We start from the raw sequence: 19,598 nt of genomic DNA on the forward strand, positions 1-19,598 counted from the left end.
ATTAGCTTCAGATAAACTTTTATATACATTTTTTGCACAGAAGGAGGACTGTGGATTTGTGTCTCACATCATTTACATTGTAAGTGCATTATGAAGGATCTTCTAATGGTCAGTATGAACAGGAAGAATGATTCATGTTCATTTGGGCTCCTGACTGTTGTTAAACCCGTCCTTTAAACTCTCAGACGGTTTCATTTAAATACCTATTTGAAAACCAACATGATAATATTATCCAATGTTTCCTAAAAAGGTTATAGAAAAGAAAATTATTTTCATTGCAGAACTTTTTTTTTTTGGGTCTTTTCTTTCCCATGAATCATCTCTCAACTTCTCAGATTTATCTTATGACCCTTTGAAGGGGTCCGACCCTTCCCTGTTGGGAACCAAAGGAAGTGAGAACTAGCTCCACCTCCGGCAGCTACAACAGCAACACATTACACATCGATGAATCAGTATTAGTATCACTAACAGTATAATATGATATTATTAGACTAACACAACAGGTGCCATTTGTCTGCAGAACACGTATTTTTTACTTTTGATACTTTTGTACTTTTAATTAGAATTGTGAATGCAAGATTTAGTGATGCAATGATGTAATTTTAAATATGTGTTGGTGATTTTACTTCAATAAAGAATCTGAATACTTCGACCATTACATAGTGTGTCCATGAGAAAACACTGATGGGTTTATTTTTACACTGTAAAATTCCCTCCACAACACAATTAATCACTATTATTTGAAAAAGACAGATATTTAGAGGAAAAATGTGCTTCTGTAAACAAATATCAACATCGGCCTCAAAAATCCAGTCTGGGTCAGGTTTTTATTGTTTTCTGTTGCTTGAGTCTGTTTTGGCTAAATTTCCGCTGATGAGACTGAACCGAACACTGGGTCATGTGGTTTAAAACCGGATCAAACGACCCAAAATTCACCAGAACGGCAAACCGACTGCAAAACCATCAACAGCAGATTCATGCCAAAGTCATTTTTATTTTATTACCAGGCAAACATTGGATCTTTATACAATGTAATTGCTAAAAATTAAACATTCAGAGACGAGTTTAAACCATAAGATGGAAACAAATACTCAAAAGGAAAGAAAAACTGACATATCGAGTTAATTAAATACAAAAAAATATATATATATATTCCATTGCACTTCAACTTCATAAATACAACTCAGAAGTTTAATTTCTCTCTGGCCCGAAGTAACCGCGTGACGATACAGTAAACACACGACGGTGTAACTGCAGTACATTCAACCGTTTACTCTCCTGCGAGCATCTCTGCTCTCACATCTTCTCGTTTCTCTGTCAGTCGCTGGTCGATGATGCCGAGATGTTTTACACAAACCAGGTCATGTCACACTTCATGTATAATGCTGCGTTCACGTCATACAGTGATGGGTCAATGGTAGATTCTCATGTTGAAAACTCACTCTTACGATAATCGATTAATTGTTTCAGCTCTAAATCGAGTTATTTCTTCAGGCAAAAATGCTAAATATTCTCTGGTTACAGCTTCTCACGTGTCAAGATTTTCTGCTTTTCTGTTTTTCTTTTAATAATTTTAAATTGAATATATTCAGCTTTTAGGCTGATGTTTGGTTAAAAGATGCTCTGGGAAATGTAAACAGACGTTTTTCACTATTTTCTGACTTTTTATAGGCAAAACAATTAACCAGATAATTAACAAAATAATCACCAGATCAATCAATGATAAAGTCATTGGCAGTCTTATTTACGAGCGTTCAGACAACTCAAGACTGTTTATGACTGCAGAGTCATGTGAGGGTTAAAACACACAATGAACGCTACATGCATGAAATGTCAGTTAAATTACTTTAAATGACTGAAGACATTAATGTTTGTTTTTGTTTAAGCATCATGTCGGATAAATCGGAGCTTTTCTGTAAAACCTGAACTTCCCAGATGTAATTATGAATTTTATTGTATTTATTTGTTTGTTTATAAGGGATCGTGTACAACACTGAACATAAATGTTGACATTTGATGTATTTCAGCAGAGTTAGCTTAAACATAATCTTTCATTTGCAGTCCCTTGGCAGGTCACATTATTTACAACTGGGAAACTGTTAATTAACTTTCATTTCATCAGGGCAGCAACTAATGATTATTTTCATTACTGATTAATTTGCTGATTGTTTTCTTGATTAATTGAATCTTTTTTTTTTGGCAGATATCAGAAAATAGTGACACACACCTTTTATAATTCCCAGAGCTGAAGGTGACATCTAAAAATCGCTCTAAGCAGAAATCCAAAGTGCAAAAATATTCCATTTCCTGTCGTATCAGACACAGAAAAGTGACAGATGGTCACACTGGAGAAGCTGGAATGAGAGACTGTTTGACTGAAACAACTAATTTACTGTCTATTGATTTAGTGACTAATCATTTCAGCTCTCCGTGTGACTTGAACGCAGCAGAAACCATCCAGTGAATAGTATGTGCACGTAAATGAGCCAACAGAACCTCATTGTATCTACAGGACAATTAAAAAGACAGACGCATAGTATCAACATGGTATAAACATAATGGCCAGCCACTTCTGTCACATTTATTATGATATATCATCACTAAGACTTCTGTCTATGATATATATAACACTTTATTAAAAAAAAAAAAAAATCAAATCAACATTTACATATAATCTAAACCCCAGAATGATTATAGTAAAATATATCAAATTGAACATGAGTTTCTGTCTCGTCATGACTGTAAATTTTGTGACAGTTCTGGCAGCCTGGAACAACTCTTTACAGAAAGGATACATGGGAGTATCAAAGTGCTATTTGCTTGATTGTAATTTCCTCCTCTGCCTCCCCCTCCTTCCCCTCTTTCCCCTCCCCACCCCCCGAACCACTTCCTGTGTTTTCCTTGTATGTCACGAGGTTGAACGAGTTCCCATGTTTCTGTCCGATATTCTCCCATGTGATGGATCCAAACCTCCGAAAGTCTGGTGCTACAGTTTGCTTGATTTTTGCAGTAACAGTAGAAATCAGCATCATTTGTGTGTTTTCTTTTTATGAATTATGATGATTATTGTTGTGCAGCAAAAGAGGAAAAAGTAGAGTGACACAGCTTCATTGTTTTCTCTTATAAAAAAAAACAAAAAAAACAAGAATATTCTCAAACTTTCCACCATGTGAGACGATGGGAGCGGACAAACACCACTGAGCATGTGTGTAAAACGCCATCTTTTTTTTTCTTTCTTATTTTTTTTTTTTTTTTTAAAGAGAATATCCATAGTCCATGTACAACTGTACAACGTTTACGCCGCTGCACTCACTCTGTTAACAGCTTCACAGTCCTTAGTGTTACTCGGAGCACAGGCGGAGGGACGGAGGACGCGACACCGCTTACGCATTTCGCTTTTTTAATTTTGTCGTTAGGGTTTCGTATTTCGTCCAGCTCCAGTCTTGGTCCTTGAAAAAAGGGAAGGAAAACCGAGTTGTTAAAGAGTTGAGATGACAAAGCAGAATTCAGCAGAAATATCATCTGAAACAGGTTATTGCAGGTTCTTCCCGGGAGTTTCAGTCATTTTCACTCAGACTAGAAGTGAAACTAACACAAAGAAGCGTTTCGAAATCTGAATAAGTAAATTTCCACCACTGAACATTTGGTCATTTGTTATATTCGGACACTTTTGTGATGTGAGACTTTCTGTCTGCATGTGTGTCTCTGACTGTGCTGTCAAGCTGCTATGACACACACACCACAAACAAAATAAAGAAGAAGTAAGGAAGGAAGGAAGGAGCATCTTCAGTGAGCCACACGTCCACAGTAAGGTTGGTGGTTAAGAGAGGACTCTGGTTACTGATCTGCTGCATGTGCACACCGTTTCACAGGAACCAGGTTACTATAGTGCACGTCAGCGCCTTTCCTGATAACCCATGTAACCTGGTTTTTCTGAGTAACCAGGTCACTTTAAGTGCATGTAAAGGCACTAATTATAAGAAAAGTGATAATTCTGCCTTTATGATTATAATTAAAGTCATAGTGGGTGGTGGTGGTGTACTCCAGTGCATTATATTGAGAAGTGTTCCTAATATTTTGCCCTCCTCATGCATGTTAATGGTGTGGACAGCCAAAAAAAATCATGTGTTTGGCAAAAAACCCCAAAAAACTATGAAGGTAACTTGATGACATTGGTGGAAAACTGACATTTAAACCATTTTCCAGTTTCTCCGAAGGGAAACCCAACTTGCATTTGAAGATTTAAAATTTAAATCTAACTTGACAGCTGTTTGTTTTGCAAAAAAAAAAAAAAAACCTTCCAGGAGAAGTGAAACAGCACAGATTAAAAAGGCAGTGAACTCACCACTATGCTTTTGGCCTGATCGTCCGCCGCCTCCTGCATCAGACTGGTCAGCTGACTGAGGTACTTCTGGTTCTCCTGCAGCAGACGCGGAGCAGCATCACTGCAGGAAGCGAACACACGTCGAGCCCGTTAGCCTCCGTTTCATCACACGAGACGTCCATCATACGTACGATGTGTTTAGTATGTTACTGGCTACAGAGTGATGCCAACCATGTATACAAGTGTTTACAGTACACATGACTGTAGCATGAATATATTACACTGAAGGTCAACAGCTGTTCCCAACTAATATTCAGAACAAACACAAAAAAGGTTCTTTGTAGCGGTTATGGAAGAGGTATGGATGTTCATTGTGGCTACATGAGGTTTTTTTTTCATATTTTATGAACATGAACAACGCACCAGTCAACAATGAATCACAAGATTTATTTACACTGACCAACAGAAAACAAACAAACTAATCAAATCACTATAAGTTTAAATCTAATTAAGTACAAATACAGCAGAAAACAAAATAACCGACACACTTAAATCATCCGTGGAAGGCTGCTGGTTAGATAACTTGTTATGAGTTGAACAGAGGTCATCTGTGTGTAATCAATACTCGACAAATAGTTTTAGGTTAAATTCAACTACAGTATATGTGGAAGGTTTAAATCAGCGTTAACTGATTTTTTTGGTTTCCTGGGTGCAGCGGAAACAAACTCTAAACATAAGACGTAAACTTTTAAGTTTATATGTTGAACTTGTTGGCAAACAGTTGCTTATTTACCCTTATTTATCATTCATGTGGAGTCGTGTTTCTGTCCACCTGGTGAATATAAGTCCAATATTCACTCTCTTTTAGCTTTGGTGTTTAGCTGCTAAATGTTCCACTATGTTCACCAGCTTGTCTACCCTTTGACCCTTTGTTTTGTTTATGTTTATCACTCCTAGCTCTTGTCTGTTTGCTTGTATCTTGCACTGCTGTAACATGTGAATTTCCCTTCTGGGGATCTATAAAGTTTTATTTTAGTTGCTAACTGTCTCTGTGTGTTGTTTGGTGCCGAGCAGGTTGTGTACACTGGGTTCATAGAGCTTTTTCTCTGAAAACAGTTGCCTGCTGTGTCCGAAAATAACAATGAGAGCCTTGAGACTGAACGAAAACAGTAAAGATGTCAACACAATGAACTAAGAGAAACTGAAATACTCTGTAAAGCCGGAGGGAAACTTCAGAGTCTGGTGATAATTCTGTCATCACTATTAGAGACACCATTCACTTTTACAGACAGTCATTTGACCCATTGTTGACATAGAAATATTAATTATACCTCACTTTTAAACAGCTATGTAATTGATATTTTTCATAATAACAATGTACAGTGTCTGACAGTCTGACAGTGTGTAATGTGTTGGTTGTAACTCTTAGTGATGAACCTAAAGGGAATTATCAGTGACTCTGCAGCTCCCCTCGGCTTTAAGGAGCTTTATAGCTCATCGTTTATCTGTCCGGCTGCAACTTTACTGTTTTGCTTCACTCCCAGCGCTCTCATAGTGTCTGTCGTTTTTGGCGCAAGTGCTCTAAAAACCTTCTGTACGCTACTTGCTAAGCACCAAACAGCAAACAGACACAGTTAGCTGTAGACTAGCTGGTGAACTTAGCGGAGCATTTAGCAGCTGAAGAGCCAGATATTTCCCTCAGGTGTTGGTAGAGAGTAAAAACAGAGCTGAAAGAGAGTGAATATTGGAGTTTCATTCACCAGGTGGACAGAAACACGACTCCATATGAATGATAATGTTGCTCCGTAACTGCTGGATGTGGAAATAAACAACTGTTTGCTAACATGTTCAACATATCAACTTAAAAGGTGATGATATGTCAGCGTGTGTTTCACTACTTGTTCCTGCTGCCCCCAAGTGACCATCAGGTTTAAATAAGATCGACAACATAAGTCACCCCATGAATGAATAAATGAATGAATGAATGAATCCATTAATCAATCAGTCACCTGTCGTTTGGCCCGGGTAGGGAGGTGAGAGGATGCGGGGAGCTGACAGGTTGTGCCGACTGTGACCACTGAGAAACCTGCAGCAGGTTGGAAGACTCCGGACTCGCTGCTATCGAGTTCCGTGTCGAGTTCTGAGCCTGAAGGACAGAAAAATGGAGAAAAATCATAACGATACGTACAGAAATAACATGTTGTTAGAATGAAACTTTAATTGGCCTCAACAGGCTGAGACAAGATCTGGACAGGAGATCTGGAGTAAACAGTTTCAGTAAGAGCTGTTAGTAAGTTCAGCCGGTAACATTTCAACATAAAGCACATCTTCATCAGATGTGAGAACCCTGATATGAAAAGCTCTTCACTCTAACTGTGTGCTCCAGATCTCATTTCTCCAGAATAAACATGCCGTCTTTCTCCCACAAAAGGAATGCACCCAGCACACCCTCCCGCTGTCCGCTGATGTTTTTGGTAACTTAGAGCGGCCAAGTCTGAGGAGGTAACAAAGAACAGAAAGAACCACAGCTGGAGAGAAAACGCTGACACACAGGACTGACTTATAAGCTCGAGCTTTCCAGAGCTTTCACAGTCTGAAGCTGTTGGTAGAGATGTGCTGGTATCAAAGTTTCACGCTACGATTACGGTCGCTAAAAATATCACAGTTAACTGTATTATCAAGATAATCGCGCTTCCTGAAATCCTGCTATTAGCGCTAAAGTATAGTTAAATGGTCTGTATGTTGCGGCTTTGTTGAACTCTGCATAAGGAATAACATTAGCAACAGTTTAAACACTGTAAACAAAAGACAGCTGACTGGAAAATACTTTAAATGCAGCTCAGTGTTTATTAGATTCTACGCATCCATTCATTCATTTTCTTTGATGGAATTAATGTTTGACCCGAGTAGCTGGAGCTCGACAGGAGCCTCGTTCTCTGCGCTGTGGTTATTCTGCACCTGTTCGACTGACAGAAAGTGCCTTCTGCTAATAATGAAGGCAGGAGCTGCTCTGTGTTCACGATGTCATCTGAAAACGGTTGGCGGTATTGATACCGTCAGCATTTTTCACCGCAGTATATTGTAAAAACAGTTAAACAGCACATCTCTAACTGTGGGCCCCACTTGGACAAAATGTAGATTCTGAGCAGCGGAAATGAAAAAACAAAACTGAACTCCGACCTGGTTAAAAATAAAAAATGTGTAGAATCACTTACACAGGCGATCTTCAGTAAATGCCAGAACTCTCTCTGTCTCTTGATCTGCATCTGCATGACCGTGTTGTCAGCATCCTTGATGCTCTCCAGAGTTTTCTCAATTCGTGGAAACAAGTCAATGATCTTCTGTTTGCTGATCAGGATCTTACTGTTGGGACGAGACCAGACGGGGCCAGATTTTAACATACAGTAGAAGCATTGTGGCTCCCCGAAGAACCAAACGGGTTGTTTTATAATCATAGAATACACTAAATGAATACTAGTAAGATAAAAAGTGGAGGAAATCATAGAGGAGAAACTGATGTTCAAAGTAAATCTACTCGTCTGATATTCTGAGTAAAATAAAACCCTCTGAATGTGTTTGAGGAGTTTTACCTGAGGTGGGTGTACAGATCTTTGAGGACCTTGTCTTGGTTCTGGACTGTCTGAATGATGGCTTTCACCATCTCGGAGCTGTCGCTGCTCACATCTGGTTCAGGTGCTGGAAAAAAAAAAAAAAAAAGCATCATATAAACCACAGAACAAACGTCTCAGTTTGAGGAGAAGTAAGATCATCCTAACATAACATTTTGACTGACAATAAGTGATGAATAAATAAGTGTTTCTTACTTTTGCATTTCATCTTCAGTTGCTTGTAGAGCTCGATCGCCTTTTCTTCTCTGCAATGCAATAACATTTTTTCAGATTTAAATATTTACCAGACTGAATTTTAAAGCCGCTGCTGATGCGCCGTGACAGCAAATACCAGGAAAACTCAAATGAAGACTGACAGCTGTTTCTTTTGTGGTCTTTAAAATAACTAAGGCAGCATGTTTTAAACGCTTTAAGACATTCACTGCAGAAAAGAGGACGGTTTGTTTTTTAACCCCCGTCTAGCATGATGTGCTGTTCCAGATTTGTACCCGAGCTCCTCTACTCTCCTCTAGTTCGGTCCGAATCACCGGAGGAGTTGATCAACATTTCCCTCCTGGTTCGGTTTCAAGAATTTCAAGTGAACCGAATCACATCACTCCTGTCGATAATCAGATGTGTCGCGGGGGAAGAGTGAGAAAATAAACACAGGAAGAAGGTCCTGAAGGAGCTCCTATTGGCCTAAATATCAAGAAGGCGACATACTAAACAGAGTCCAGTTCAACCCGACTCAATAATGCAGGTCTGAAAACAACCTAATCTCTAAATAAATGTGTTCCATCAGGAAATTACATGTAAAAAAAAAAAAAAAAAAATGCATGAAGTCTAATCAACTGGTGCAAAACCTCCTGACTGAGAAGAAACTAAAGAATCCACATTATTGATGACTTTTCTCTTGATGTTTTTAACCTGATGCACCTTCATCTGATAAAAATCATTCTGATTTGATCAAATTTTTTTTGTCTGATGAAGGTCTGAGCAGCGGATCATTATTAATAAAGAAAGTACAAACGATCAGCAGTCTGATCAAAAATGGTTACTAATACGTCAAGATATCTCACTCTAGACCAAAGTGTTGGAGTAATGAATGGAAAACTAAACGATATTGTTATTTTTATGTCATGCCGCCAGAGAAAACATCTGTACTCATTATTATGTAGTTTGGTTCATAAAACGTCAGAAAATGATGAAAAATGTTGATCACTGTTTCCCACAGACCGACGTGACGTCCTTAAATGTCTTGTTTTGTCCATAAAAACCAAAAATATTCAGTTTACTGTCTAAATAAAGACTAAATATACCAGAAAATATTCACATTTGAGAAGCTGGAATCAGAGAATTTAGACATTTTCTTCTTAATCGATTATCAAAATAGTTGTTGATTAATTTCATAGCTGGTAATAAATCGATTAATCAAGTAATTGTTGCAGCTGTAATATGGTTTATTACATGCTGACAAACCAACACAAGAACCTGCAGGCTTCAGCTACAGTGAGCGTAACCATTAATTGTGCCTTTCAATCAACAAAACGTAAGAAAGAAGACTGTTGATAAATAATAAATATAGATGTCATGTTGTGGTGTAGCATCTCCTCAGGTCAGACCCCCAATTAACACTCACAGCTGTTCCATCTTGTCTCCTTGGCGACGGGCGTAAGGGCTCCTCTGAAGCTCCACTATCTCAGAATGCAGAGCCATGATCTCATCATCCAGATGGCTCACCTCCGCCACCTGCAGGACGAACCGGGAATCACACACACAAGGACGAACGCCATGAGGATTTGTGCTGAGATACGTTACAGAAAAGTTGAAGAAAATGTTTTTAAAACGTTGCGTTACCTGTGCAAAAGCAGCAGCTCGTTCCTCGTTCTCCTGCCAGGCCTTCAGCATCTTTTCAGAGGCTTTGGACGAACAGACAACTCATCAAAACAAACTATAGAAATATTACCAGATGTAAACTTTCTTTATTAGTATGAGGGTAAGAATCAAATCAAAACAGCTGCCAATAAACTCACATATGCCATAGTGCATTTGATCGCTGTACTTCTCCAGGTCGTACTGGATGCTGCTCTTGAAGAAGTCCAGCTTGGCTTTCAGCTGCTGTGAGAAGCCGAACATGCTGTTTTTACATCGGGTCAGGTTGGTGTTGTAGCGCAGGAGGCTCAACCTGGAGGGCGAAGGAGGAGACAAAAACTTAGAAGATAGGTCTGAAGGCTCAAAATCAACATCACAGCAGAGACCATGGTTCAATCCTCTGATTTGTCCGGTTTCCCCACTGAACACAATGTGCACAACTTTCTGTAGACAGGAAGCTGTTTGGAGCATCTGAAGCTGCCAGTGACAGTGTGTCACTGGCTGCCACACCCTCCAAAAACTAATAAAGAAAACACAGAAAGCTTTCTCCAAGTCACGATGGCCTCTTCTCTACAGGATTACATGTTCAAATACTTTGCAAGAACCAGATGAGAGTTATAACTCACAACATTCAATCAAACGTTTTAAATGTTGCGATAATTGTCGAGGATTTTATTGTACTGTGGACGAAAAAAAAGTCTCCTTGAACGTGGAGTCGCTGGTGTCCTGAGTTATGCCAGTTATCTCAGTGAACTTATATCCTACATGGAAGATATCAACCTTCTTATCTTATCTTACATACTTGCATAACTAGCATGTAGAGCTCTCTGTGACTGTACTCTATCTGTTCTCATCAGGGTAAACCAGCATATGCTCCGGCACACCTGGAGTAAACAACATTTTAGATTCTGCCTCTATGATTTCCTGCACAGAAAGGTTCTTCAACAGTAATGAAATGTGGTTTTGTGGTCATGAGACTTCCTGTGTTATTTCTGGTCTGAGTGACAGGTTTACCTATCATCCCTTACATTCAGGCAGATTATTAACATCGTTTGGCGGCTTGGACTCAGTCGGGTTAAACTGTCGAGTTGAGTTGTTTATTTAAGGCACAATCAGCGATAAAATGTAAACAAAGGTGCAGCCCTGCCTCATAAACAAGATTAAACTTTGACAGGCCTTTTAATAAATGGACTAACATCCGACAACAACTACAACTCAAAGTTTTCTGATGCTGTTAAGAGTTTGTTTACACCAGTCACATTTGTAAACAGAAATAAAACTGATATTTTTGTGTTGAAGACCTCAGACCTTTCATTTGAGTAAGACTATACCTCATGATTTGTGGTTAAGGAAATGACAGATCATGTCATGTAACTCACATAGCAGCTCTCTGTCCCTGGAAAAGCCTGCTGTAGTCCTCCTTCAGGCCACAGATGTAGCTCACTGCTTCACCCCAAACCTTCTTCAGCACCACCAGGGGCAGCTGCGTTTTGGCCTCTTGCACTGCAAAGTTAAAACAAGACACCATGACAGGTGCACTATGGATCGGGGTTTTCAAGGAGCGGACGATAATTGATAGTTTTTATACCAGTAAAGCTAATTGAGACGAGAAGAAGAGGGATGAAGAATCTGTAGAAACTAATGAATCCTGTGAGCTGGTTAACATATTAAAATATGTTACATTTAACAGTATCATCAGCAGACAGAACTTGACATAAACTCACCAATAGTGTTGACTTTATCAGGAAGATGTCTGGCACTGAAGGGGCCGGAGTACTTGGTGATGCTCTTGTCAAACAGGTAGACAATGTAGCTATCCCAGCCTCTCTACACGGGACAGAAGAAAATCACCACTTCAACACACCTGTAGCTCACAAGAGCAACGCTGAGTGATACAAAGTCTCTAAACGCACGTACAGCGAGTCTGGTACGAATCATAACACCTGCAAACGGAGCCTTTACTGTATCATTTTGGTTTTTTAGCACTGAGATCAAGTCTTTTGCACGTGTTCCTATCTTTGTAATAGTTCCAATGGGAGACTTAAACATAATGAAGGTGTTTTTTTTGCCATTTTCACCTTTATCAGAGACAGCAAACAGCAGACAGTCCAACAGGACATGAGAGTTGGAGGATGACAAAATGCCAAAAATCTCTCCAGTTGCGGGACGTTGCCAATACATGGCCAGTCTCTTAAACCCCTCGGTTTAAGGTTCTTAACACCAACAGATCAGTTTCAAAGTTTCACTCAAAGCTGAAGGAGTGTTTTTGAAATGTCCTGCTAGGATCTGTGCCAGGTGAAATATAACCTGACTGAACCTCTTGTGTGCAACTTGACCAACTTGCCAAGCATTCAATAAGGAGTTTAGAAAGGAAATTACAGTGTTTGAAAATGACTGTATTTCCTTTTTTCGTCTTTAATTTCTACCTCTGTTGTTGCACAGGAGCGACGCTGACATCCGAGCTGCACGAGAGTCAACCTACCACTCCTTCTAGGACACACTGTGCGGCGGGCTTCCTGGGGTCCAGAGACACTCCCGTCTCCTGCAGCAGCTCCTGGTTCACCACGTCGATCTTGGTCTCGGCCTCAATGCGTTTCTGCAGACTGTGGAGACTCTCGTCTGGCGTCAGCTGGAAGGAGTGAACCTGCGCTGTGGTCATGTTCAGGATGTGGACGACCTGAAGACACAGAGGCAAAACATTTAAATGTCGCAACATCTCCTCTAATCAGTTTACAGAAATGTTGTGTATCACGTATCAAGAAAACTGTTCCTACTCTCGTTTACTCGCCTTCTGATCGGATAGTTTTAAACCATTATATCAAATGGTTTTCTACCTTTTTTTGTTTAGACAACATTTAACATTTGAGGACTTCAACTTCATTTGTTAAATGGTAAAACATGTTTTTGTATCACTACTGAAACTCAGGTATCATATCTGCAGTACCTATTTTTCAAACACTACCCAGCTCTCATGATGACCATCCACATTTTCACAGCATTTTAGAGATGAAGACCATCAGAGAAGAGAAATGTGTTGATGATCACTGCTGACCCACATACAGCAGGCTCAAAAACACTGATCAAAGTGCTGCCAGTTACTCACCTTCATACTCAGGATCTGCTCCAGCACTTCAAAGCACAGCGGCTTCTTGGTGTCTGTGTTGACTTTGCCGCCTCTCTGGACAGGATCCCACTTTAACATCAGCTGAAGCAGCGCTTCCATTGGCTCCAACAGTGTCCTGTATCATAAAAAAATTAAACATGCACTCAAGGAGAGGAAGCAACCACTGTGCAAATGCTCGAATCTATTCTGCCTTTCATTTTAATCACTACAGCACAAGTTAAAAGGCTTGTCCTTGTCCATAGAGAAGAGTTAGAATACAGTTTGAAGTCATCATATTTATAGAACAGCTGCCATATCTTTGATGATTTTAGCAGTCAGAGGGTCCTAACCTGCTGAGGTTGTTGGGGTAGGGGAGATGTGTGGAGAACCTGACTTCTCCGTTCAGTTCCTCTACAGCCATGATGTCTTTGGGACCTTTATTCCGCACTTTGCTGGCCCTGTAGAGAGGAAGAAACGGCGTAACGATGGATAGTTTCACATCTTAAAATGACTTCATTATAAAACTTGAAATATTGCGAATGTAGAGCATAAAATGATAAAGTAGCTTCACAGAAAAAAAAAGCAAACATTTCTTCAAAATGAACTTGTTGGCAAGAAGATGCAGTCTCTTGTTGTTCCAAGCCACTTGTAGATAAGATATTATGCATAAATAACACAAGCCCCTGTAAATACAACTAGTCTAGTCATCCAAACATGCTCCTTGTGAAATAATGGAAAATGTTTTACTTTGTGTCAATAAAAAACTGATTCTTAAGTTGTTTGGACTTTGCGAACAAAAGCAAACATGCGGCTGTATTTTTCTTCTCATCATTATTACAAAGTTGAAGTTTTTAAATTCTGCCTGTTGCCTTCAGACGTTTTCACTGCAGCGGTCTGCCTGCATACCAAACTCTCTTTTATCTGATGTAAATGCAGAAAACAACTCTAGAGATTCAGTGCCATTGGTGTAATTTTTCAACAGTCATTTGTTCCTTGACTTCATGGAAGAAATCTTGCAGGTGTGTGGGAGTGAATCTACTCTTACTGCTTTTCACTGCTGTATAATGGATCCGCTTATAAGTGAAACACAAACACAAAAGACCAGAAACACTTAAACTATACAGAAGATTGACAAGGACTTGATTTATGAGAGCTAACTTGATTTATGAGAGCTAACTTAAGTATCAAACATGCTTTTATCCAGCAAATGATGACTATCTGGTGAAATAAATCCCTAAATGTGCATAATTTACAAGTCTAAATGTTTTGCTTATCACAATCAGTTTTATCAGCCAAGTATGTTTACAAATACAAGGAATTTGACTTCAGTTTAGTGGCTCTCAAAGTGCACAACAATCTTCAAAAAGATACACAAGGACGACAAGATGAGCGAAGATAATTAAACATAAACACACCATTATTATGTAAACATAAACATAGAAACAACTAGTGGACAACGGCATACAAAGAGGATACAAAGTGCAAGTAGTGCTGAAATAAATAAGAATGGTTAAAAGAAGTGATAAGTTACTTTATATATATACAGTAAGGATTATGCACAGTATAAACAGCCTGCTCATATATACAGTAATGAATGATATGAGGTCAACTTACCATTGCACAGGTTGCAGGTTGTGCAGGAAGGGACGGAAACCACAACTGCATTCAAATATCATCGTGCCAAAGCTCCAGTAGTCCACAGTAACAGTGTATGGTTTATTCTCAAATAACTCAGGTGCCTAAAGAGAATAAAATGCATCACAACATCATATCTTTGATCATAATAACAACATTTTTTTTTATTATTTTATACCTGTTTTTCAGTTACAGACCAACACAGTTATGATTTATATCATCTGTGACAGCAGGAAGAAGAATTATATAAAGCTAGGTGCATCTGAGGATGAAGGAATAATTACTTGTTTGTTTGAGTGCTTACCAGGTACTGGAGCGTGCCAACAAAGGAGGTACACAGACTGCCCTGGTCCAAGTCTTTAGCGTAGCCCAAGTCGATAATTTTGTGAACCAGCTGTACAAGAATAAGTAAATATAAGACGGGTTCTTCTTCAAGATGCACGAACAGAGCGGCCGTAAAATCAAAATGAGGCAGTTTACCTTTCCGTTAATATCTTGCAGCACGATGTTTTCAGGTTTCAGGTCTCTGTGTATGATCTTGTTTTCATGCAGATACTGGATACCAGATCCTAGAGCACAAAAACACATTGTGTGACCGAAGGACGACGCTATAAAAGAAAAGTCTGAATGAAGAAGCTGCACACAGTAAAACGCTGGACATACCGACGTCATTGAGTAAGGAAAGCACTTCGCTCTCTTTCAATCCGCAACAGTTTTCAGGTTTACTCAGCATCTGCAACCCAGACAATGAAATAATATCACATCCACAGTGAATCTACATCACATGAAGGATTAGGTGACACTGAAATGGACAAATAAGCCACTCGCCACATAAAAAATCTATTATATTTATTGCACAGTCGTGGGATGATTATATATATATATACTGTAACGGTGTATATTCTGTACGACAAACAGAAAGTGCTGCAGCTTTATCGTTTGCACATCTTTTGACCTCAAATAGAGAGAACGAGGGGAAAGTAAGAAGAAAGAAAAAACAAGACATAAAAGGGGGAAAGAGAGAAAGCGAAAGCACGCAGGGGCAACATGCATGTGGACAGAAGAGACATGAAAGTGAAACTTAACTTCTGATTGATAATTAATTATTTAATATAATTCAGTGTAATTGTAAGGTTTAACACTGAATTGCAGGACACTCCACTGCAGACTGGAGTCTCTGCTAACAGCTGCTTCATATGACGCATGTTGAGAAGACTCTCGTCATACCAGCATCTTGTTTTTCTACAAAACTCAAAATAGGCCAAAGTACTCAAAAGTTAAATGTTGTCTAAACACAACTAGAAGTACAAGACATTTGGTTAAAACATAACCGGGAACTAAACACTATCTCTGTCCGATCAGACAGTCAGTGCCAACTTTCGGTACTTGACTTGAATACTCATTTCAGTCTGTATCAACAAAGTTTTGAAGTTTAATACTCGGTCCTGACTATGAGATGAGTGTTTCAGACTGATGTAAATTAAAGCCTCCCTCACCTTCCTCAGGTCTCCCCTGGAGCAGTACTCCATGGCCAGCAGCGGAAGGTCGTTTAAGGCTATGTGCCTCATCTCGTCCGGGACTTCTCGGGCTGTCACAACATTGATATTGTTCAACCTGAGTGAGAGAGAAGGAAGATTTTAATCCACTGTTGCAATATTGCATCTAGTTTCTGCTGGTTATATTTCATCTAACTAAATGTCTGTAGTTTCTCTTCACGTAACAACTTCTAATATCATGACATCACTGTATCATGTCTCGGGCTGCAACTAATGATTGTTTTTACTATCAGTTAATCTGTCAATTATTGACGTCGATTGTTGACGTCCTCAAATGTCTTCTTTTGTCCCGACCAACAGTCCACAACCCACATATATTCAGTTTACTGTCATAAAAGACTAAAAAAAGTCCCTGAAAATATTCATATTTGAGAAGCTGGAATCAGAAAATGTTGACTTTTTTCCTTATAAAATGACGATTAATCGATTATCAAACTAGTTGGCAACTAAACAATTAATTGATTCATCGTTGCAGCTCTAATACTGTCTTTAAATCAATGTGCTGTAAAAACAAACTGTCCCCGCAGGAAGAAAATAGGTCAAAATGAATACAAACTTCTTCATGATCTGGATCTCTCTGCTCCATCTGTCCTTATTTCTTGGTGTCAGCTCGAGACGGCACATTTTCACAGCTAGTTTTTCATTTGTTTCCTACAGAACAGAGAACAGAAACTCCATTATTATATGATAACATCAAAACAATAGCAGTGTATGTTGTTTTGGAGACGCTATTTCCTACATTTCTTCTTGTCAAATGTCGGAATAGACGGCTAGTTGAAGTACTTTATTAATTCCAAAAAGTAAATTGATGTAGGATATGTAATGATATAGTTATTATGATAGTTAATATGCAAGGTGTACCTTTCTTCAGTGGTGGAAGAAGTACTCAGAGCCTTTACTTAAGTAAAAGTACAAATACAGCAATTTAAAATACTCCATTACAAGTAAAAGTCCTGCATGAAAAGTCCTACTACAGTAAAAGTACATAAGTATTATGAGCTTGATGTCGTTAAAGTATTGCAGTAAAAGACTACAGACTCTAGACTACTAGACTACACACGGCTTTTTGTAAGACATCAAAAGCCAAAAAGGTTGGAAACCATTGGTTTCATCTTTAACAATGTGTTGTATTTTAAAAGCTTGTTATATTATCCATTGTGTCAAATCTTCATCTGAAAAGTAAGTAAAGCTGTCAAATAAATGTAGTGGAGTAGAAAGTACAATATTTCCCTCTGAAATGTGGTGGAGTGGAAGTATAAAGTAATATCAAATGGACATACTCAAGTAAAGTACAAATACCTGAGTAAATGTACCCAGTAACTTTCCACCACTGCCCTTCTTCTTCTCTAAATAAGGTAACGTGTGCAGTAACAGGGTTACATGTGTGACAGTAACAGGGCTACATGTGTGCAGTAACAGGGTTACATGTGTGCATTAACAGGGCTACATGGCTCCACACTCACATGATGCTGGTAGAGGTAAACATGGGCAAAGCCGCCCATGCCCAGCCGCTCCTTCAGCTCCCAGTCTCCGCAGCTCTGGCTCTGCCTGAAGGGAGGTTTCTCCATTGTTATACCGCAACCTGGACCAAAGTGTGGAAATAACGTTTAGATGACAGCTACAGATAACCGACACAGCTGTATTTAATAGCATTGGGTTTTTTTTTTTTAAAAAATTGTGGACACAAAGTGACTGCGCTGTTTGTGTTTTAAACCAGTTAAATACAGCTACAATGCACAGGAGCGTGATTACATCCTGGAGCAACTGCCAGGCTAATGCTATATTTAATACGATATTTGCATGTGAACGTTTGTCAGATTTGTGACGATAAGTAATCTGCTTCCTCCAACACGACACATTTCAGTAAGAGTAACGAGTCTGAAAGGTCTACTAAAGAAAAACAAATTATTTCTGTTGGCTAACTGGCGAACAGCTACTTACAAAACCCTATGTGCCCCCAGGAAATAGACGGGGCCATTCACTAGCTTTCTAGCATTAGGAAATGAAGTATTCGACACCAGTTACGTGACGTTTCGACGCATTTTTTGCGATGAAGTGCTGGTAAAACGCGTTTTGAGACTTACTTGGGGCTCCTATGAAGATGTCATGGGCCGTTTTCGTTAGGAATCGTCCTGTCTTGTTGTTTTCGGGTCAATGCAGCACCGTGAGAATGTGTACTTTCCTGCGTGACGTCACCAGAAACCCCGGCTGTGTTTCTTGAAAATGAAACGGTGGCGCGTTCACGGACACACACACAAAGCGCTGCGTTCAATGACACCAAACATGTCAAACAGCGAAATAAAACAATAAATATCACAACATAAGTTATAATCATGATATTGCTATTTATAACAGACTTTTAATGATTTCCATTACTTAGCAGGTAGAGTGGAGGTTGTGGCGTACATGTATATTTTTATTTATGTTGTTTGTCTTTTATAAGTCTATTAAAGTCTGTTAAAACAGTTAGTCAGGTTCCCAAATGGACATCGAAACAGGTTACTCTTGCCGTAATCATTCCTCATTCCTGTTCATGATTACAATGTAAGTGTTGGAGGACAAAATCCCCAGTCCTCCTTTTGTGCAATGTGTTTCCTTGTGAAGTTCATCTGAAACTAATATGAAGCTTCAACCGTCCAAATGAATGAAAGTAGATATCTTTCAACATAACAGTCTTTTTAGTGACAAAGTTCCTCTTTTTGTTACTATACTTCAACTGTTCAACTGGGAAACACTGTCCAAGGAAACACAAAGAGGGAATTTGATGCTAAAAAGACTGTAAATGTGTCAGATATCCACTTGATATGACTAACTCAGACTGCTGAAGCTGAATATAAGCTTCACATCAACCTTTAAATGACTGTGTGGACACACTGTGGATTTTGGCCTCCATCACTTACACTGAAAGCACATTTGAAGGATCTTTTAATATCCAGAATGAACAGGAGGAATGATTACAGCGAGGAAAACCTCTGTCACTGTTAATATGGACACCTGACTGTTATTTTAAGACACACTTGAATAATTAGGAACCTATCCATTAAATGAAAAAAGGGCCACCATTAAGTAGACCTAAATGCACTTTTGCTCATAAGCCAAAAATATTTGACAGAATAAAAATCAATGTTCAAACACAATGATTATCTTCTAAATCATTATATTTTTCATTTTTCTGCTCCAATGCAAAAAAAATGCTGTTGGGCCCGAATCAAACCCCCAACATAAGAGTGTATTTATGAATATCTACCAAGTGAGTGTTATATAGACTAAAATACAATATAATAAAGGTCTTCAAATTAGACCAGGGCCTCTTTAATGCAGGACTATTGTTTGTTGACATCAAACTTTTGTGGTGCAAATTCTCTAACAAATGTGTAATTAATCCAATTCCCAAAAGAGATTTTTAAAAAATCATCTTCAGGACTCTGTAGACTTACATAAATGACCTGAACTCTTCTTCCATCACTGGTGGAGTATGACCTATACTGTTCACTGCATGA

The 19,598-nt window shown here is 38.9% G+C and overlaps 1 protein-coding gene across 1 annotated transcript; it reads right to left on the minus strand.

The window, feature by feature from the left end:
• Window positions 1-974: 974 nt before the first annotated feature.
• Window positions 975-18,308, minus strand: LOC121887083 (inhibitor of nuclear factor kappa-B kinase subunit alpha-like). Its single transcript, XM_042397638.1, has 22 exons — window positions 18,183-18,308; window positions 17,562-17,680; window positions 16,655-16,749; window positions 16,039-16,156; window positions 15,206-15,275; window positions 15,023-15,111; window positions 14,847-14,936; window positions 14,522-14,646; window positions 13,258-13,365; window positions 12,908-13,043; window positions 12,287-12,481; window positions 11,529-11,631; window positions 11,184-11,307; window positions 9,966-10,117; window positions 9,790-9,851; window positions 9,572-9,681; window positions 8,149-8,198; window positions 7,915-8,020; window positions 7,540-7,687; window positions 6,334-6,470; window positions 4,346-4,445; window positions 975-3,449 (listed from the first exon to the last, which is right to left on the minus strand). Exons 2-22 carry the CDS (start codon window positions 17,664-17,666, stop codon window positions 3,384-3,386), a joined length of 2,289 nt encoding a protein of 762 aa, XP_042253572.1. The 5' UTR covers window positions 17,667-17,680; window positions 18,183-18,308; the 3' UTR covers window positions 975-3,383.
• Between the last annotated feature and the right edge of the window lie 1,290 nt (window positions 18,309-19,598).

The sequence above is a fragment of the Thunnus maccoyii genome, chromosome 20, assembly GCF_910596095.1.
Source record: "Thunnus maccoyii chromosome 20, fThuMac1.1, whole genome shotgun sequence".
Classification (NCBI taxonomy): Eukaryota; Metazoa; Chordata; class Actinopteri; order Scombriformes; family Scombridae; genus Thunnus; species Thunnus maccoyii.